General features: G+C 41.3%; 1 protein-coding gene across 3 annotated transcripts; it reads right to left on the bottom strand.

Annotated features, from left to right (window-relative positions):
* Window positions 1-995: 995 nt before the first annotated feature.
* On the bottom strand, window positions 996-20,471 carry LOC139568406 (cytochrome P450 3A27-like). 3 transcript variants are annotated; one of them, XR_011673595.1, is made up of 14 exons: window positions 20,151-20,471; window positions 18,336-18,429; window positions 17,346-17,398; window positions 14,520-14,619; window positions 14,098-14,211; window positions 10,758-10,846; window positions 8,403-8,551; window positions 8,014-8,141; window positions 7,549-7,627; window positions 6,817-6,977; window positions 5,829-6,055; window positions 5,419-5,581; window positions 1,526-2,455; window positions 996-1,492 (listed from the first exon to the last, which is right to left on the bottom strand). XR_011673595.1 is itself a non-coding variant. In XM_071390199.1 (13 exons), exons 1-13 carry the CDS (start codon window positions 20,219-20,221, stop codon window positions 2,339-2,341), a joined length of 1,545 nt encoding a protein of 514 aa, XP_071246300.1. In that variant the 5' UTR covers window positions 20,222-20,471; the 3' UTR covers window positions 996-2,338. The 3 variants fall into 3 exon arrangements, 2 of the variants coding, with proteins under 2 accessions (XP_071246300.1, XP_071246301.1); XM_071390199.1 differs by having other exon boundaries at window positions 996-2,455; XM_071390200.1 differs by lacking the exon at window positions 18,336-18,429 and having other exon boundaries at window positions 996-2,455.
* Between the last annotated feature and the right edge of the window lie 1,926 nt (window positions 20,472-22,397).

Genomic DNA, 22,397 nt, shown 5'->3' with positions numbered 1-22,397 from the left:
TTTCAGTTTGCTCTCGTTAGCATATTTAGCTAGCAAGACTCCAATGATGTCAATTAGCCTATCAGAAGCGTCTAAAGCCATGACATAATTTTCTGGAATTTTCCAAGCTGTTTAAAGGCAGTCAACTTAGTGTATGTAAACTTCTGACCCACTGGAATTGTGATACAGTGAATTAGAAGAGAAATAATCTGTCAAACAATTGTTGGAAGACGTACTTGTGTCATGCACAAAGTAGATGTCCTAACCGACTTGCCAAAACTATAGTTTGTCAACAAGAAATTCGTGGAGTGGTTGAAAAACGAGTTTTAATGACTCCAACCTAAGTCTATGTAAACTTCCAACTTCCACTGTATATATATATACACACACTACCGTTCAACATTTTCGGGTCACTTGGAAATGTCCTTGTTTTTGAAAGAAAAGCAAATTGTTAAGAAATACAGTGTAGACATTGTTAATGTTGTAAATGATTGTAGCTGGAAACAGCTGATTTGTTAGGGAATATCTACAGAGGCTCATTATCAGCAACCATCACTCCTGGGCTCCAAAGGCATGTTGTGTTAGCTAATCCAAGTTCAGCATTTTAAAAGGATCATTGTTTGTCAACAAGAAATTCGTGGAGTGGTTGAAAAACTAGTTTTAATGACTCCAACCTAAGTGTATGTAAACTTCCGACTTCAACTGTACTGTACAGTACCAGTCAAAAGTTTGGACACACCTACTCATTCGTTTTTCTTTATTTTTACGGTTTTCTACTTTGTAGAATAATAGCGAAGACATCAAAACTATGAAATAACACATGGTAGTAACCAAAAAAAGTGTGAGTGTGTTGTGTGTCCAATCAAGTTGATTTGTTAATTTTCATACCAATTCATATCATTGGTTTAGCTGATGGTAAAGATATTTGAATTTAACACTGAGCTTCAACCAACATACCTACAGTAGACGATCTATAAAGTGTTGTACTATGAATGTTAATAAATACACAGACGACCTTGTTCATTAGTGTGATGATTTTTATTGGTTTGTGATGATTAAAGTTGAAGCAAAGCAGCTGCAGGGATCATCTCAACAGACAGTAAAGATTCTATTTTGGAATGACTGGACAGCAGAACCCCCAGAGGAACAGAATGAGAGTTCTACAGAACACCAGCTAGAGTTCTACATTCTAGGAGAATTCCAGACACCAGCCAGTAGTGTGCAGGATCCAGACATGACATCATGCCATGGATTTAATACCTCCTGGTGTCTAACTTTAACAAGACATGTACCCCTAATGCATCCATAGTATTACTATCTTTCTTTCATCTGGTGGAAATGGGTTTCTGAGACCTACTCAAACTGAGACCAGAATTAATTTATGATTGAACTGACTGAACTGAACATTCGTCGTGAATGCAGTCTTATTATCATATTATATTAAGTAGCCTATTGAATCCCAGCCTGAATATTCAGTAGCCTATAGCAGGGTCAGGACTGAATATTCAGTAGCCTATAGCAGGGTCAGGACTGAATATTCAGTAGCCTATAGCAGGGTTAGGATAAGGACTGAATATTCAGTAGCCTATAGCAGGGTCAGGACTGAATATTCAGTAGCCTATAGCAGGGTTAGGATAACGACTGAATATTCAGTAGTCTATAGCAGGATAAGGACTGAATATTCAGTAGCCGATCGATAGATAGATAGATAGATAGTGAGAAAGTTGAACAAAAATGTTTCATGAGCTGAATTTAAAGATCCCAGAAATGTTCCATACGCACAAAAAGCCTGTTTCTCTAAAATGTTGTCCACAAATGTTTCCATCCTTGTTGGTGAGCATTTCATCCTTTGTCAAGATAGTCCATCCACCTGACAGGTGTGGCATACCAAGAAACTGATTAAACAGCATGATCATTACACAGGTGCACCTTGTACAATAAAAGGCCACTCTAAAATGTGCAGTTTTGTCACACAACACATATCGCAATGCCACAGTCAGCAATTGGCATGCTGACTGCAGGAATGCACACCAGAGCTATTTCCAGAGAATTTAATGTTCATTTCTTTACCATAAGCCGCCTCCAACGTTATTTTAGAGAATTTTGCAGTACGTCCAACCGGCCTCACAACCGCAGACCACATGTAACCACACCAGCCCAGGATCATTAGCGGGGTGAGGAGTATTTCTGTCTGTAGTATAGCCCTTTTGTGTGTAGGGGGGGGAGAGAGAGAGAGAGAGAGAGAGAGAGAGAGAGAGAGAGCGAGAGAGAGAGAGAGAGAGAGCGAGAGAGAGAGAGAGAGAGAGCGAGAGAGAGAGAGAGAGAGAGGTACTCCAGGGTAGGGTGCTCCTGCATCCGGTCATGTTGTTGGAGAGGTGGCGGTGGTGTTGCTAGGGGTGTTGCTACGGGGCTCCAGCCTCAGTTTGATTGGTCGTTTTGGCATCAGCAGACCCTGGATGTCCATCTCCAACGGGATCTACAGAGAATAAAATAACAGAACTGAACCCTGGTTGTCCATCTCCAACATGATCTACAGAGAATAACAGAACAGAACCCTGGTTGTCCATCTCCAACGGGACCTATAGAGAATAACAGAACAGAACCCTGGATGTCCATCTCCAACAGGATCTATAGAGAATAACAGGCCATGTTAAAACAGATGGTGACCATTTTAAAACAGGTGCTGACCATGTTAAAACAGGCAGTGAGCATGGTAAAACAAGCAGTGACCATGTTAAAACAGGCAGTGACCATGTTAAAACAAGCAGTGACCATGTTAAAACAGGCAGTGACCATGTTAAAACAGGCGGTGACCATGTTAAAACAGGCGGTGACCATGTTAAAACAGGTGGTGACCAAGTTAAAACAAGCAGTGACCATGTTAAAACAGGCAGTGACCATGTTAAAACAGGCAGTGACCATGTTAAAACAGGTGGTGACCATTTTAAAACAGGCAGTGACCAGGTTAAAACAGGCAGTGACCATGTTAAAACAGGTGATGACCATGTTAAAACAGACAGTGACCATGTTAAAACAGGCAGTGACCATGTTAAAACAGACAGTGACCATGTTAAAACAGGTGATGACCATGTTAAAACAGGTGGTGACCATTTTAAAACAGGCAGTGACCAGGTTAAAACAGGCAGTGACCATGTTAAAACAGGTGATGACCATGTTAAAACAGACAGTGACCATGTTAAAACAGGCAGTGACCATGTTAAAACAGACAGTGACCATGTTAAAACAGGTGATGACCATGTTAAAACAGGTGGTGACCATGTTAAAACAGGTGATGACCATGTTAAAACAGGCAGTGACCATGTTAAAACAGGTGGTGACCATGTTAAAACAGGTGATGACCATGTTAAAACAGGCAGTGACCATGTTAAAACAGGTGGTGACCAGGTTAAAACAGGCAGTGACCATGTTAAAACAGGTGATGACCATGTTAAAACAGACAGTGACCATGTTAAAACAGGCAGTGACCATGTTAAAACAGACAGTGACCATGTTAAAACAGGTGATGACCATGTTAAAACAGGTGGTGACCATGTTAAAACAGGTGATGACCATGTTAAAACAGGCAGTGACCATGTTAAAACAGGTGGTGACCATGTTAAAACAGGTGATGACCATGTTAAAACAGGCAGTGACCATGTTAAAACAGGTGGTGACCATGTTAAAACAGACAGTGACCATGTTAAAACAGGTGATGACCATGTTAAAACAGACAGTGACCATGTTAAAACAGGTGATGACCATGTTAAAACAGGTGGTGACCATGTTAAAACAGGTGATGACCATGTTAAAACAGGCAGTGACCATGTTAAAACAGGTGGTGACCATGTTAAAACAGGTGATGACCATGTTAAAACAGGCAGTGACCATGTTAAAACAGGTGGTGACCATGTTAAAACAGGTGATGACCATGTTAAAACAGGTGGTGACCATGTTAAAACAGGTGATGACCATGTTAAAACAGGTGTTGACCATGTAAAACAGATGTTGACCATGTTAAAACAGGTGGTGACCATGTTAAAACAGGTGGTGACCATGTTAAAACAGGTGGTGACCATGTTAAAACAGGTGATGACCATGTTAAAACAGGCAGTGACCATGTTAAAACAGGTGGTGACCATGTTAAAACAGGTGATGACCATGTTAAAACAGGCAGTGACCATGTTAAAACAGGTGGTGACCATGTTAAAACAGGTGATGACCATGTTAAAACAGGTGGTGACCATGTTAAAACAGGTGATGACCATGTTAAAACAGGTGTTGACCATGTAAAACAGATGTTGACCATGTTAAAACAGGTGGTGACCATGTTAAAACAGGTGGTGACCATGTTAAAACAGGCAGTGACCACGTTAAAACAGGTGGTGACCATGTTAAAACAGGTGGTGACCATGTTAAAACAGGTGGTGACCATGTTAAAACAGGCAGTGACCATGTTAAAACAGATGTTGACCATGTTAAAACAGGTGCTGACCATGTTAAAACAGGTGTTGACCATGTAAAACAGATGTTGACCATGTTAAAACAGGTGGTGACCATGTTAAAACAGGTGGTGACCATGTTAAAACAGGCGGTGACCATGTTTAAACAGGTGGTGACCATGTTAAAACAGGCAGTGACCATGTTAAAACAGGTGTTGACCATGTTAAAACAGGTGGTGACCATGTTAAACAGGTGGTGACCATGTTAAACAGGTGGTGACCATGTTAAAACAGGTGGTGACCATGTTAAAACAGGCAGTGACCATGTTAAAACAGGTGGTGACCATGTTAAAACAGGTGGTGACCATGTTAAAACAGGTGGTGACCATGTTAAAACAGGTGGTGACCATGTTAAAACAGGCGGTGACCATGTTAAAACAGGTGGTGACCATGTTAAAACAGGTGGTGACCATGTTAAAACAGGTGGTGACCATGTTAAAACAGGCCGTGACTATGCTAAAACAAGCAGTGACCATGTTAAACAGGTGGTGACCATGTTAAACAGGTGGTGACCATGTTAAACAGGTGGTGACCATGTTAAACAGGTGGTGACCATGTTAAAACAGGTGGTGACCATGTTAAAACAGGCAGTGACCATGTTAAAACAGGTGGTGACCATGTTAAAACAGGTGGTGACCATGTTAAAACAGGTGGTGACCATGTTAAAACAGGTGGTGACCATGTTAAAACAGGCGGTGACCATGTTAAAACAGGTGGTGACCATGTTAAAACAGGTGGTGACCATGTTAAAACAGGTGGTGACCATGTTAAAACAGGCCGTGACTATGCTAAAACAAGCAGTGACCATGTTAAACAGGTGGTGACCATGTTAAACAGGTGGTGACCATGTTAAACAGGTGGTGGCAAGTGCAGCCTCTATTTATGAATGCTAGTGATGTTTGATGATGTCATATTCTGTCTGCTCAGGTGAGCGTCTCACCTCGGTCTCGTCGCAGACGGAGAAAGTGAAACTCTGGAGGATCTCGACCATGGCCAGTTTGATCATGATCAGGGCGAAGCGCATCCCGATACAGTTCCTGGGCCCCGCCCCAAACGGCATGTACGTGTACGGATCAATAGACTCCTTGTTCTCCTTACTGAACCTGGACAGGGAGAGGGCAGACACATTACACATTGTATTGTAGTTGATTTGTGGTTGTGGTTCAGACACATTACACATTGCACTGAAGTACTATGATGCACTCTAGTTACGTTGTAGCAAAATTTAGTAATGATCTTGTGTTTTTATTCTGGTTGTACTGTGGTTGTATTAAGGTTGGGTTATGGTTGTACTGTGGTTGTATTAAGGTTGTGTCATGGTTGGATTGTGGTTACGGTGCGGTCCAGTACCTCTCTGGTTTGAACTCCTCAGGGTCGGACCAGATCTCTGGGTCACGGTGGAGGGTCCACGTGGGAACCATGACAACGCAGTCTTTGGGGATGACGATGCCGTTGATCTCCACCGTCTTCTTGGCGACCCTATCCAGTCGCGGGGCGACGGGGTACAGTCTCAGAGACTCGTTCAACACACAGTCCAAATAGTCCATCTGCATCAGAGCTTCGTACTGGATAGGAGCCTGCACCATGGTTACATACACATCAGTACCTCACCACATCTGGCACCGGGGTTACACACACATCAGTACCTCACCACATCTGGCATTGTGGTTAAACACACATCAGTACCTCACCACATCTGGCACCGGGGTTACATACACATCAGTACCTCACCACATCTGGCACCGGGGTTACACACACAACAGTACCTCACCACATCTGGCACCGTGGTTACATACACATCAGTACCTCACCACATCTGGCACCGTGGTTACATACACATCAGTACCTCACCACATCTGGCACCGGGGTTACAAAAACATCAGTACCTCACCACATCTGGCACCGTGGTTACACACACATCAGTACCTCACCACATCTGACACCGTGGTTACATACACATCAGTACCTCACCACATCTGGCACCGGGGTTACACACACATCAGTACCTCACCACATCTGGCACCGTGGTTACATACACATCAGTACCTCACCACATCTGGCACCGGGGTTACACACACATCAGTACCTCACGGCACTGGGATTACACACACATCAGTACCTCACCACATTTGACACCGTGGTTACATACAAATCACAATACCTTGTTGGGGAACACAGTATCTATCTCCTACTGCAGTTTGGTCATGACATGGGGGTTACCTTGTTAGGGAACACAGTATCTATCTCCTCCTGCAGTTTGGTCATGGTGTGGGGGTTACCTTGTTGGGGAACACAGTATCTATGTCCTCCTGCAGTTTGGTCATGGTGTGGGGGTTACCTTGTTGGGGAACACAGTATCTATGTCCTCCTGCAGTTTGTTCAGGGTGTGGGGATTGGTTGCCAGGTTATAGGCCAGGAAACTCATAGTACTGCTGCTGGTCTCGTAGCCACCGAAGATGAAGATCATGGCCTGAGACAAGATCTCATGATCAGTCAGTCCTGTGGAAGGAGAGAGAGAGAGGAGAGGAGAGTAGAGGAAAGGAGAGAAGGGGAGAGGAGAAGAGAAATAGAGAGAGAGACCAAGAGAATAGTTTGTAACAGGCGTGTGTTTGGAACAGTAGATTACAGGTGTATGTTGTTAACAGGTGTGTATTTGTAACAGGTGTGTATTTGTAACAGTAGTTTATTGGTGTGTGTTTGTAACAGGTGTGTGTTTGTAACAGTAGACTACAGGTGTATGTTGTTAACAGGTGTGTGTTTGTAACAGGTGTGTTTTGGTAACAGTAGTTTACAGGTGTGTGTTTGTAACAGGTGTGTGTTTGTAACAGGTGTGTGTTTGTAGCAGTCGGTTACAGGTGTGTGTTTGTAACAGTAGTTTACAGGTATGTGTTTGTAACAGTAGTTTACAGGTGTGTGTTTGTAACAGGTGTGTGTTTGTAACAGTAGTTTACAGGTGTGTGTTTGTAACAGGTGTCTGTTTGAAACTGTAATTTACAGGTGTTTGTTTGTAACAGTAGTTTACAGGTGCGTGTTTGTAACAGTAGTTTCCAGGTTTGTGTTTGGCAGGTACCTTTAGTCTGTTCCTCTCCTGTCTTTGTGTCGTTGCCTTTCTGAGAGTCAATCATCAGTTGTAAGAAATCCACCCGATTCTGCGAGCAGAATGAATTTAGGTCAATTATGTCCAATCACAACCAACACAAACAGATTCTACTGGATCTGGTCCAATCACAACCAACACAAACAGATTCTAATTGATCTGGTCCAATCACAACCAACACAAACAGATTCTAATGGATCTGATCCAATCACAACCAACACTAACATATTCTAATATGAATGTAGATGTTTGGGTCCCAATAATAGTGTTTTTAAATTCCAACATAATATCGATATGGACGTTTCATATTGGTGCAAATCACTAGCTAAATTACATAGTTACATAGTTTTATAATAAATAAATACATAATATTACAATACAAATGTACAGATGAAAATATCAACATAACAATCAAATATAAATATAAAACATGTTTACAGTTGAGTTCCCAGTGTCACGTCCAGATTTGATCTTAGCCAGCGAGGCGTAAAAGAAGTCCAACACCGCAGTCGGGAAGAAAGAAAACTTCATCTTCTCCAAGATAGGACCTATGAAGGGAAACAACACTGGAGAAGGAGGAGAGAAGAGGAGGAGGGAGGAGGAAGGGAGGGAAGAGGAGAGGAAGGGAGGAGGGGAGAGGTTGGGGAGGATGAGGAGAGGTGGAGACAAAGTTTTATAAAAAGATATACAACTGCATTTGATTAAAAAGTACAACTTTGTGTCCTTGTGTGTGTGTGTGTGTGTGTGTGTGTGTGTGTGTGTGTGTGTGTGTGTGTGTGTGTGTGTGTGTGTGTGTGTGTGTGTGTGTTGTGTGTGTGTGGTCTCACCGACTAGGAGCAATAGTGGGTTGAACAGGTCAAACTTGATCATCTTCTTGACGTTGGAGACGAAGGGGTCTGAAGGGTTGTTCAGAGAGTCAATGTCCACACTGAAGGCTGTGCTGGTGACCACATCCATACTGTAGGGCCCAAAGAACCTGCAACACAACCACAATTACACACCTACTGACCACAACTACACAACTACTGACCATAACTACTGACCACAACTACTGACCACACAACTAGTGACCACAACTACCGACCACAATTACACAACTACTGACCACAGCTACCGACCACACAACTACTGACCACAGCTACTGACCACACAACTACCAACCACACAACTACTGACCACACAACTACTGACCACAACTACCGACCACACAACTAAATCAAATCAAATGTGTTTGTCACATGCGCCAAATACAACAGGTGTAGACATTACTGTGAAATGCTTACTTACAATGCAGTTCAAGAAATAGAGTTGAGAAAATATTAACAAAATAAACTAAACTAAAAAATATGTAAATAGTTTGGGTAGCCATTTGATTAATTGTTCAGCAGTCTTACGGCATGCGGCTGCGACAGAGCTTGCACTCGAACCAGGATCTCTAGTGGCACAGCTAGCACTGCGATGCCCAGGTGTAGTACATCCCAGCCGAGTACATCACAGCCTAGTACATCCCAGCCTAGTACATCACAGCCTAGTACATCAGCACTGCGATGCCTTAGACCACCACTTAGGAGGCCCCGGGTGACTGGAGTCTTTGACAATTTTTGGGACCTTCCTCTGACACCACCTAGTATATAGGTTCTGGATGGCAGGAAGCTTTGCCCCAGTGATGTACTAGGCCGTACGCACTACGCTCTGTAGCGCCTTACTGTCAGATAACGAGCAGTTGCCATACAAGGCGGTGATGCAACCGGTCAGGATGCTCTCGATGGTGCAGCTGTAGAACTTTTTGAGGATCTGGGGACCCATGCCAAATCTTTTCAGTCTCCTTAGGGGGAAAAGGCATTGTCGTGCCCTCTTCACAACTGTGTTGGTGTGTTTTAACCATGTTAGTTTGTTGGTGATGTGGACACCAAGAAACTTGAAACTCTCGACCCACTTCACTACAGCCCCGGCGATGTGAATGGGGACATGTTCAGTCCTCCTTTACCTGTAGTCCACGATCAGCTACTTTTTCTTGCTCACATTTAGGGAGAGGTTGTTGTCTTGGTACCACACTGCCCGGTCTCTGACCTCCTCCCTATAGGCTGCCTCATCGTTGTCGGTGATCAGGCCTGCCACTATTTTGTCATCAGCAAACTTAATGATGGTGTTGGTGTCGTCCTTGGCCATGCAGTCATGGATGAACTGGGAGTACAGGAGAGGACTAAGCACAACCCATGAGGGGCCCCCGTGTTGAGGATCAGTGTGGCAGACCTGGGGGCGGCCCGTCAGGAAGTCCAGGATCCAGTGGCAGAGGAAGGTGTTTAGTCCCAGGGTCTTTAGCTTAGTGATGAGCTTTGTGGGAACTATGGTGTTGAATGCTGAGCAGTAGTCAATGAACAGCATTTTCATGCATGTGTTGCTTTTGTCCAGGTGGGAAAAGGCAGTGTGGAGTGCAATAGAGATTGCATCATCTGTGGATTTGTTGGGGCGGTAGGTGAATTAGAGTGGGTGTAGGGTTTCCGGGATGATGGTGTTGATGTGAGCCATGACCAGCCTTTCAAAGCACTTCATGGCTACCGACGTGAGTGCTATGGATCTGTTGGGGCGGTATGCTAGTCATGTAGGCAGGTTACCTTCGCTTTCTTGGCCACAGGGACTATGGTGGTCTGCTTGAAACATGTAGGTATTACAGACTCGGTCAGGGAGAGGTTGAAAATGTCAGTGAAGACACTTGCCAGTTGGTCCGCGCATGCCAAATGGAGGGCGAGGGAGAGCTTTGTACGCGTCTCTGTGTGTGGAGTAAAGGTAGTCTATAGTTTTTTTTCTCTGGTTGCACATGTGACCTGGTGGTAGATATTAGATCAAACTGATTTAAGTTTCCCTGCATCAAAGTCCCCGGCCACTTGGAGCGCCGCTTCTGGATGAGCATTTTCTTGTTTACTTATGGACTTATACAGCTGGTTGAGTGTGATCTTACTGCCAGCATCGGTATGTGGTGGTAAATAGACGGCTATGAAAATTATAGATGAAAACTCTCTTTGTAGATAGTGTGGTCTACAGCTTATCATGAGGTACTCTACCTCAGGCCAAGAGTGTGCAAAGCTGTCATCAAGGCAAAGGGTGGCTACATGTGTGTGTGTATTGTAATCAAGACTCAGGGGTGTAAGGTGAAAAGCCAGAGGTTAGGAATCAGGACTCACTCCTTCACTTCGATGGGCTGGTCTTTATCTGCCTGCTTCTTCATTCCATTCAACAGGTTAGCAGAGTGCTGCTTCATGATACCAAACATCTAGAGGAGAAAGAGAGAGACAGAGAGAGAGATTGAAGAGAGAGAGGTAGAGCGAGAGAGGGAGAGAGAGAAAGGTAGAGAGGTAGAGAGACAGAGAGAAAAGGTAGAGACAGAGATGTAGGGAGGTAGAGATGTAGAGATGTAAAGAATTAACAAAAAAACTGAGCGAACTAGAATGCTATTTGGCCCTAAACAGAGAGTACACAGTGGCAGAATACCTGACCACTGTGACTGACACAAACTTAAGGAAAGCATTGACTATGTACAGACTCAGTGAGCATAGCCTTGCTATTGAGAAAGGTCGGCATAGGCAGACCTGGCTCTCAAGAGAAGACAGGCTATGTGCATACTGCCCACAGAATGAGGTGGAAACTGAGCTGCACTTCCTAACCTCCTGCCCAATGTATGACTATATTAGGGACATATTTCCTTCAGATTACACAGATCCACAAAGAATTTGAAAACAAACACGATTTTGATAAACTCCCATATCCATTGGGACATAACGATGGTCATTATGGCCAAACAGTTTAATTTTGTTTAATCAGACCAGAGAACATTTCTCCAAAAGTACAATCTTTGTCCCCATGTGCAGTTGCAAACCGTAGTCTGGCATTTTTATGGCTGTTTTGGAGCAGTGGCTTCTTCCTTGCTGAGCGGCCTTTCAGGTTATGTCGATATAGGACTTTTTACTGTGGATGTAGATACTTTTGTACCTGTTTCCTCCAGCATCTTCACAAGGTCCTTTGCTGTTGTTCTGGGATTGATTTGCACCAAAGTACGTTCATCTCTTGGAGACAGAACGTGTTTCCTTCCTGAGCGGTATGACGGCTTCGTGGTCCCATTGTGTTTATACTTGCGTACTATTGTTGGTACAGATGAACGTGGTACCTTCAGGCGTTTGGAAATTGCTCCCAAGGATGAACCGGACTTGTGGAGGTCTAAAAAAATTTTTTCGGAGGTCTTGGCTGATTTCTTTTGATTTTCCCATGATGTCAAGCAGGAAGGAAAGCCATGACATCATTTTCTGGAACATTCCAAGCGGTTTAATTAAAGGCACAGTCAACTTAGTGTATGTAAACTTCTGACCCACTGAATTTGTGACACAGTGAATTATAAGTGAAATTGTCTGTCTGTAAACAATTGTTGGAAAAATTACTTTTGTCATGCACAAGGTAGATGTCCTAACCGACTTGCCAAAACTATAGTTTGTCAACAAACGAGTTTTAATGACTCCAAACTAAGTGTATGTAAACATCCGACTTCAAATGTATACAATTCCATGTATTCTACAGATTTGCTATCAACAAAATGTACATAATGTCTATACATCCCATCACATATAGGGAGGCAGGTAGCCTAGTGGTTAGGACGTTGGACTAGTAGCCAGAAGGTTGCTAGGATGAATCGCGGACCTGACAAGGTAAAAATCAGCTGTTCTGCCACCGAAAAAAGGCAGTTAACCCACTGTTCCTAGACAGTCATTGTAAATAAGAATTTGTTCATATCTGACTTGCCTAATTAAATAAAGGTAAATTCTATTAAAAAAAAAAAACGTATATATTCCATACTTCGACATTGCTCATCCTAATATTTCTATATTTCTTAATTTCATTATTTTACATTTAGACTTGTGTGTATTGTTGTGTATTGTTAGATATTAGTGCACTGTTGGAGCTAGGAACACAAGCATTTCATTACACCCGCATCTGCTAAATATGTGTTTGTGACGAATACAATTTGATTTGATTTAGGTTTAAGTTTATAACAAGCTATAATGAGTTAATAGTTTATAACAAGCTATAATGAGTTAATAGTTTATAACAAGCTATAATGAGATAATAGTTTATAACAAGCTATAATGAGTTAATAGTTTATAACAAGCTATAATGAGTTAGTAAAGAGTTTATAACAAGCTATAATGAGTTAATAGTTTATAACAAGCTATAATGAGTTAGTAAAGAGTTTATAACAAGCTGTAATGAGTTAATAAAGAGTCTATAATAAGCTATAATGAGTTAAGAGTTTATAACAAGCTATAATGAGTTAGTAAAGAGTTTATAACAAGCTATAATGAGTTAGTAAAGAGTTTATAACAAGCTATAATGAGTTAAGAGTTTATAACAAGCTATAATGAGTTAGTAAAGAGTTTATAACAAGCTATAATGAGTTAGTAAAGAGTTTATAACAAGCTATAATGAGTTAATAAAGAGTTTATAACAAGCTATATAAACGCTTAGTAAAGAGTTTATAACAAGCTATAAAGAGTTTAAAACAAGCTATAATGAGTTAATAGAGAGTTTATAACAAGCTATAATGAGTTAGTAAAGAGTTTATAACAAGCTATAAAGAGTTTAAAACAAGCTATAATGAGTTAATAGTTAATAACAAGCTATAATGAGTTAATAGTTTATAACAAGCTATAATGAGTTAATAAAGAGTTTATAACAAGCTATAATGAGTTAATAGTTTATAACAAGATATAATGAGTTAGTAAAGAGTTTATAACAAGCTATAATGAGTTAATAGTTTATAACAAGCTATAATGAGTTAGTAAAGAGTTTATAACAAGCTATAATGAGTTAATAGAGAGTTTATAACAAGCTATAATGAGTTAATAGTTATAACAAGCTATAATGAGTTAATAGTTTATAACAAGCTTTAATGAGTTAATAAAGAGTTTATAACAAGCTATAATGAGTTAATAGTTTATAACAAGCTATAATGAGTTTATAAAGAGTTCATAACAAGCTATAATGAGTTAATAGTTTATAACAAGCTACAATGAGTAAATAGTTGACGCTCTGGATAAGAGCGTCTGCTAAATGACGTAAATGTTTATAACAAGCTATAATGAGTAAATCGTTTATTACAATTTATAATGAGTTAGTAAAGAGTTTATAGCAAGCTATAATGAGTTAATAGTTTAAAACAAGCTATAATGAGTTAATAGTTTATAACAAGCTATAATGCGTTAGTAAAGAGTTGATAACAAGCTATAATGAGTTAATAGTTTATAACAAGATATAATGAGTTAGAAAAAAGTTTATAACAAGCTATAATGAGTTAATTGTTTATAACAAGCTATAATGAGTTAATAGTTTATAACAAGCTATAATGAGTTAATAGTTTATAACAAGCTATAATGAGTTCGTAAAGAGTTTATAACAACCTATAGTTAAGTTAATAACAAGTTATAAAGCGTTTATGTACAAGTTGATAGAAAGGGAGAGATGGAGGGATGGTTCTACCTCTTTTAGTCGTCCAGAGGTAAAGGAAGGTGAGAGGACACTGCGGATCCGTCTCCATGTATCGTCCTCGGCAAGGGACACCGCATCAAACAGCTCGCCACTCAGAATGATTTTCTAAAACATGGAGGACAGTTATAACAATGATATGATTTAATAATGATCATAGTATTTACATAATATTCACACTACTTTAAAATGTATGAATAATGAATGACACAAATAATGTATTAATAATATAAGTAATAATTTTAGGATAATTATTATTCAGACTATCATTAGGGGGATGTGTGTGTGTGTGTGTGTGTGTGTGTGTGTGTGTGTGTGTGTGTGTGTGTGTGTGTGTGTGTGTGTGTGTGTGTGTGTGTGTGTGTGTGTGTGTGTGTGTGTGTGTGTGTGTGTGTGTGTGCGTGCGTGTGTCTCACCCTGCGGTTGGTGAAGATGTTGTAACACTCTTTAATCAGGACGGTCTTGATCATGCTTTTGTCCATGATACACAGAACAGGCTGCCTCCCATCATAGATCCTTCACAGAGGAGAAACACACACCTGGTTTTAACCACTATATATACACCTACATGGTACAGGCTGCCTCCCATCATAGATCCTTCACAGAGGAGAAACACACATGGCTTTAACCACTATATATACACCTACATGGTACACAGAACAGGCTGCCTCCCATCATAGATCCTTCACAGAGGAGAAACACACATGGCTTTAAACACTATATATACACCTACATGGTACAGGCTGCCTCCCATCATAGATCCTTCACAGAGGAGAAACACACACCTGGCTTTAACCACTATATATACACCTACATGGTACACAGAACAGACTGCCTCCCATCATAGATCCTTCACAGATCCTCCCATCATATATCCTTCACAGAGGCATTTTGTTAAGTTACAGCCTTATTCTAAAATTGATTAAATAAATAAAAACCCTCATAAACCTTCACACAATACCCAATAACGAGAAGCGAAAAACAGAAATACTTTATTTACATAATTATTCAAGCCGTTTGCTGTGAGACTCCAAATTGAGCTCAGGTGCATCCTTTTTCCATCATGCTTGAGATATTTCTACAACTTGATTGGAGTTTACCTGTGGTAAACTCCATTGATTGGACATTATTTGGAAAGGCACACACCTGTCTGTATAAGGTCACACAGTTGACAGTGCATGTCAGAGTAAAAACCAAGCCATGAGGTTGAAGGAATTCTCCGTAGAGCTCTGAGACAGGATTGTGTTGAGCCACAGGTCTGGGGAACATTTCTGCAGCATTGAAGGTCCCCAAGAACAAAGTGGCCTCCATTATTCTTTAATGGAAGAAATCTGGTACCACCAAGACTCTTCCTTGAGCAATCGGGGTAGAAGGTGCTTGGTCAAGGAGGGGACTAAGAACCCGACGGTCACTCTGACAGAGCTCCAGAGTTCCTCTGTGGAGATGGGAGAACCTTCCAGAAGGACAACCATCTCTACAGCACTCCACCAATCAGGCTTTTATGGTGGAGTGGCCAGACGGAAGCCACTCCTCAGTAAAAGGCACATGACAGCCCGCTTGGAGTTTGTCAAAAGGCACCTAAAGGACTCTCAGACCATGAGAAACAAGATTCTCTGGTCTGACAAAACCAAAATTGAACTCTTTGGCCTGAATGCCAAGCGTCACATCAGGAGAAAACCTGACACCATCGCTATGGTGAAGCATGGTGGTGACAGAATCATGATGTGGGGAGGTTTTTAGTGGCAGAGACTGGAAGATTAGTCAGGATAGAGGGAAAGATGAACGGAGCAAAGGTCAGAGATATCCTTGATGAAAACCTGCTCCAGAGCGCTCAGGACCTCAGACTGGGGTGAAGGTTCACCTTCCAACAGGACAACAACCCTAAGCACACAGCCAAGACAACACAGGAGTGGCTTTGAGACAAGTCTCTGAATGTCCTTGAGTGGCCCAGCCAGAGACCAGATCTGCAGAGAAGAATTGGAGAAACTCTCCAAATATAGGTGTGCCAAGCTTGTATCATTATACCCAAGAAGACACGAGGCTGTAAATGCCGCCGAAAGTACTTCAGCAAAGTACTGAGAAAAGGGACTGAATACTTATGTAAATGCTAGATTTCAGTTTGACATTTTTTATACATTTGCAAAAAAATCAAAAAACCTGTTTTGCTTTGTCATTATGGGTATTGTGTGTGTAGATTGATGAGGGAAAAAACGATTAAATCCATTTTAGAATGAGGCAGTAATGTAACAAAATGTGGAAAAAGTGAAGGGGTCTGAGTACACCTACAATCCTACATGTTACACAGAACAGCCTCCATCCCATCATGGATCCTTCACAGAGGAGAAACACATTTAACCATCTCATATAAAACTACAAACATTTAACCAGCTCTTATAAAACTACAAACATTTAACCAGCTCTTATAAAACTACAAACATTTAACCAGCTCTTATAAAACTACAAACATTTAACCAGCTCTTATAAAACTACAAACATTTAACCACCTCATATAAAAATACAAACATTTAACCAGCTCTTATAAAACTACAAACATTTAACCAGCTCTTATAAAACTACAAACATTTAACCAGCTCATATAAAACTACAAACATTTAACCAGCTCTTATAAAACTACAAACATTTAACCACCTCTTATAAAACTACACACATTTAACCAGCTCTTATAAAACTACACACATTTAACCAGCTCTTATAAAACTACACACATTTAACCAGCTCTTATAAAACTACACACATTTAACCAGCTCTTATAAAACTACACACATTTAACCAGCTCTTATAAAACTACACACATTTAACCAGCTCTTATAAAACTACACACATTTAACCAGCTCTTATAAAACTACACACATTTAACCAGCTCTTATAAAACTACAAACATTTAACCAGCTCTTATAAAACTACAAACATTTAACCAGCTCTTATAAAACTACAAACATTTAACCAGCTCTTATAAAACTACACACATTTAACCAGCTCTTATAAAACTACAAACATTTAACCAGCTCTTATAAAACTACAAACATTTAACCAGCTCTTATAAAACTACAAACATTTAACCAGCTCTTATAAAACTACATAGAAAACATTATTCTAGTTGTGGTTGATATTATTATTATTCATCATGGTCACATGACAGCTCGAGCAGGTGATGAATTGTAAGTTAAAGAGCATAGTACAGTTGTGAGTCATCCTAGTACGGTACAGCCAACTGAACTCACCCCCAGATTCTCCCATACTTCTGAAAGCACTCTGTGTCAAAGTTAGTGAAACCCTGTAGAGAGAGAGAGACATAGAGAGACATAGAGAGAGAGAGAGAGAGAGAGAGAGAGAGAGAGAGAGAGCGAGAGAGAGGGGGAGAAAAACTGCTGATTCATGCCTTAGAAGGTCATGTAGGTGTGTCTGAACAGAGAACACACCTGAAACAGGTGAGAGTTGAGGAGGGTTTGTTCTTTTCAATGGTTCCCAGGGTCAAAAACACAACTTCTAGACTGATCATGTCTCATATTACCTTTATTTATCCATTGTTCAAACAACCGACAAGTCCTCATTTTCCTTCTCATTGTATTGTTTTACATGGGGGGAAAATAACACTATTGTTTAAACAACCGGCTAGTCCTCATTTTCCTTCTCATTGTATTGTTTTACATGGGGGGAAAATAACACTATTGTTTAAACAACCGGCTAGTCCTCATTTTCCTTCTCATTGTATTGTTTTACATGGGGGGAAAATAACACTATTGTTTAAACAACCGGCTAGTCCTCATTTTCCTTCTCATTGTATTGTTTTCCATGGGGGAAAATAACACTATTGTTTAAACAACCGGCTAGTCCTCATTTTCCTTCTCATTGTATTGTTTTACATGGGGGGAAATAACACTATTGTTTAAACAACCGGCTAGTCCTCATTTTCCTTCTCATTGTATTGTTTTCCATGGGGGGAAAATAACACTATTGTTTAAACAACCGGCTAGTCCTCATTTTCCTTCTCATTGTATTGTTTTACATGGGGGGAAAATAACACTATTGTTTAAACAACCGGCTAGTCCTCATTTTCCTTCTCATTGTATTGTTTTACATGGGGGGAAAATAACACTATTGTTTAAACAACCGGCTAGTCCTCATTTTCCTTCTCATTGTATTGTTTTACATGGGGGGGAAATAACATTATTGTTTAAAATATGAGGTGTTTATTCTGAACGAGTACTAACCTTTCTATACTCCATCATTGTGCCAAAGTAAGGTAGGGGTTTGGGACCAGGGATACCCATCTTAGTGAACACACCATAGGGCCAGTACCCATACCTGTACACACACACACACACACACACACACACACACACACACACACACACACACACACACACACACACACACACACACGTTAACTAGTAATATGTTCTAGAGAAGTATACAAAATATATATCTTATCTTGCATTGTTGGAAAAGGACCCCTAACTAAGCATTTTCACTGTTAGTCTTGTCATGACTGTCCCGATCAGGTCAGGTTACAGGAGACCACAACCCTACAGATTTCCTCTCAACCCCAACAGAGGAGGAGAGATCTAGGGGGTCTGAAGATGTGGGGGTTTTATGACCCCTCACACCCATGGTAATTCTGAAGCCACAGACCACATTCCTTTGTCCCTCTCACTATGGAGGACCAGTCTCAGAACTGTAAACATGCAATAAAGGGACTTTGGAACCATGGTTTCCGTCAACTACAATGGTGGTCATGACGATAGATGGAATATGAAAATGTATGTCATTTTTGTTTTGTTATTAAAGGTTAATAATAGATGACGTTATTATGAAAACATTGTAACGTTAAGAGTTTTCCTCGTATATGCTTGATGTTTATACATTGTACGTTGTGTGAAAAATGTCCAAATCAAAGATAATGTTTGGTAGAGATGAAATGTGAAGTTAGTTGTCTAAAATTGGATTTGAGTAAAACCTATACCTTGCCCGTAAACCTGGTACGCCCAGAGAATTGCCCTGAAGGCGGCAACGCCCACTTCTGACCCGAGGGTATAAAACCTGTTAGTGCAGAATTAACATACATGACTAAGTGACCCGAGCTGCAGCCAAAGGTCTAAAAGGTCAACGAACCCAAAACGCAACAAGTTGAAGACAAAGAAATCTTTTTCTACCCAAGCTACGGATGAGTAGCGTGTCTAAGCGGGTGTATTCAAGCCGAACCACCTAGCCTCCACTCCCCATCGAATCGTGGTATCTACACTCTTTCATCTTTACGCTGTGAGCTCTGCGCTACAGAGCTATCTGTCCTCCGAAGACCCCTTCCAGAGCGAGGACAAAGGAACAGGCCAGTAAGCCAAAGGACACGGACATCGTGTCGTGAGGACACCTAGAGAGGTGCGCAGGAGAAGTGCGTCATTGAGCAGCTTGAACGGTCCACGCACGCATCATTATATTCTGACTCATAACAGCGGCAGTTTGGGGCAAGGCTAGGGTTGAGCATAGCTGACAATTTCACCCAAATGTATATTCCTCTTGTGTACTTTCTCTCTTTCTCTCTCTTTTAAATCCCCATTTTGGGTAACACGCGCCCTAGTGTGTTGGCCCGCTATACTAAGTTCTAATCAATAGCCTAGAGTGTGTTTTTGTGTATGTGTATCTTTTATCATCATTTTAGCTTTTTAGTAAATAAACATTCAACTAAGACTGGTGTGGTGCTAATTCATTAGTGAGACCCGGGTCCGTGCAGAATCCCGGGCTATACGACGTTCAGAACGAGATTGCTAAAGGCAACTGGTTTTAGCGGCTGTGGTAAAATCGATATTCTTTGAGTTAATTTGGGAAATAGAAACTCAATAAAAACTTGTTTTCCCATGGTGCCCCAGGTTAATGAGTTAATAATTGCTTCATTCAGTTAATCACGTAATTAGAAACTTGTAATCATTCGATGAGCAACAGTCGCCACATTAACTAATACAACGTCACGACAGTCTACACCGGTTAACTACGATAAATGTGACAGGTAACATTTGATTTGAAGTCCTTACACTACGATGAGGGCGATGAGGAGGGCCAGGAGGGTCCAGGTCTCAGCGGAGAAGTATGGCAGAAAACTCATTATCTTTCCTCCGGTTCGGCTCCCTGCTGCTTCTGAAAACAACGGTCCCGTTTTCTCTCAGGCTCGTTCGAGTTCACTTGTCCGATGGTCTGACAGGTTTTGAGTTGCTTTTTTTCTGTCCGGTTCTAGTGTGGTTCTTCTGTGCACGCGACAGATCTCGACGACCGACCGTTGCTCTTCTCCGTACTCTGTTTGAGACCGTGCAGGTTACAAGCGATTATTGTATCCCGTCAGAAAAACACCTGTGTGATGCTAGCTAGAATAATGATGAGCAACATTGGAATTTGCAGTTCGCCTTCAAAATAAGGGTCCAATATTGAAACTGATGCAAACAGACATAAATAGTGGATATCATACCATATTTGGATTAGATCATGCTGAACAGGGTTGGAATGTTGTTATATGAATTAAACAAAATACAATAAGTAGTTAATTTGACACACAAAACATAGTTGAAGTAGCACTGTGGCTGTATCAGAATTGCATTGGGACAGACTTCTATTGCACTGTACAGCGTCACCTCTGGATCTTGGGTCCATGAAATGTGAAGAGTTTACACAAATATTAGCGTCGTAGTTCTTATTGCAGGACTTTAACTGTAGGAAATCACCTCACAATTCCATACGTTTATTTAAAAAATAATAACCTTTATTAAACTTGGCAAGTCTGTTAAGAACTAATTCTTATTTACAATGACGGCGTACCCCGGCCAAACCCAGACGATACTGGGCCAATTGTGCGCCGCCCTATGGGACTACCAATCATGGCCGGATGTGATACAGCCTGCATTCGAACCAGGGACTGTAGTGATGCCTCTTGCACTGAGATGCAGCGCCTTAAACCGCTGCGCCACTCGGGAGCCCTGTACATTGCGATATGAATGTTCAATAGGCACTATAGACTGAATTGTGAGGTGATTTCCCACATGTAAAGTCCCGCAAAAAGAGCTGCGATGCTAACATTTGTGTAAACTCATTATAATTGTAATCTGTGGGTGTCAATGAGTAGGCTGGTACCCCATGTCACGAACCCAAGACCCATAAGGCTGGTACCCCATGTCACGAACCCAAGACCCATAAGGCTGGTACCCCATGTCATGAACCCAAGACCCATAAGGCTGGTACCCCATGTCACGAACCCAAGACCCATAAGGCTGGTACCCCATGTCACGAACCCAAGACCCATAAGGCTGGTACCCCATGTCATGAACCCAAGACCCATAAGGCTGGTACCCCATGTCATGAACCCAAGACCCATAAGGCTGGTACCCCATGTCATGAACCCAAGACCCATAAGGCTGGTACCCCATGTCATGAACCCAAGATCTATAAGGCTGGTACCCCATGTCATGAACCCAAGATCCATAAGGCTGGTACCCCATGTCATGAACTCAAGATCCATAAGGCTGGTATCCCATGTCATGAACTCAAGATCCATAAGGCTGTACATTGAAGGTCTGTTTCAGTCCTGAAAACTATACATCCACAGGGCAATTTTATTTGGTGTCAAATTAACTAATTATTGTCTTTTGTGGAATTTATATAACAATATTCCAAACTTGTTTTTGAATTATCTCGTCCCAATGTATCAAGATTCCATTTGTATCCATTTGCATCTGTTTCAATGGGTAACTTTTATTTTGAAAACCGAACCGCCGATTTTACTATTGTTGCTCAAGCAAATGTTGGTCACAACACACAGGCAATAAGGAGATAGGAGGGAGACTGTGTGAGAGGTGAAAAGCGAAGCAGGGATATTTATTCTCCTTTTTGTACTTTAACTATTTGCACATCATTGCAACACTATGTGTAGACATAATATGACATTTGAAATCTGGATGTGGAAAAGTGTTCATCTGGATATTTACTTTGGTCGAAAGGAAGGTTAAAATCAAAAACACAATAACAAGCTAACTCACTTTCTCGTTACATAAGAAGCCTCGCGTGCGCACACACACACACACACACACGCGCGCGTTAACTCCGCCTGACCCGACACAGCCACTCAGCTGTAATCGTCAGTCCTGGTGCCGTGCCAACAGTAACAACACAGCATTTCCCACAACAGTCAATCACAGATCGAACAATGAGCCATGAGTGATGAGAGGAAATCCAGTGGCCGTCAGTGGGAGAAGACGGAGCGAGATTCTCATTGATGAAACATAATATCTCGGTAG

Source organism: Salvelinus alpinus, chromosome 2 (genome assembly GCF_045679555.1).
Source record: "Salvelinus alpinus chromosome 2, SLU_Salpinus.1, whole genome shotgun sequence".
Lineage (NCBI taxonomy): Eukaryota > Metazoa > Chordata > Actinopteri > Salmoniformes > Salmonidae > Salvelinus > Salvelinus alpinus.
Note: the sequence above shows the minus strand (reverse complement) of the source record. Positions and strands in the feature narration are given on the sequence as shown.

What these genes read in the sequence shown, in the direction of transcription:
- LOC139568406 (XM_071390199.1), bottom strand. Translation starts at nt 20,221, where the DNA reads ATGAGTTTTCTGCCATACTTCTCCGCTGAGACCTGGACCCTCCTGGCC. An exon ending in ACATCTTCACCAACCGCAGG is followed by an intron (nt 14,212 to 14,519) that starts GTGAGACACACG and finishes TCCATGTTTTAG; the next exon opens with AAAATCATTCTGAGTGGCGA. An exon ending in CCTCTGGACGACTAAAAGAG is followed by an intron (nt 10,847 to 14,097) that starts GTAGAACCATCC and finishes TTTCTCCTCTAG; the next exon opens with ATGTTTGGTATCATGAAGCA.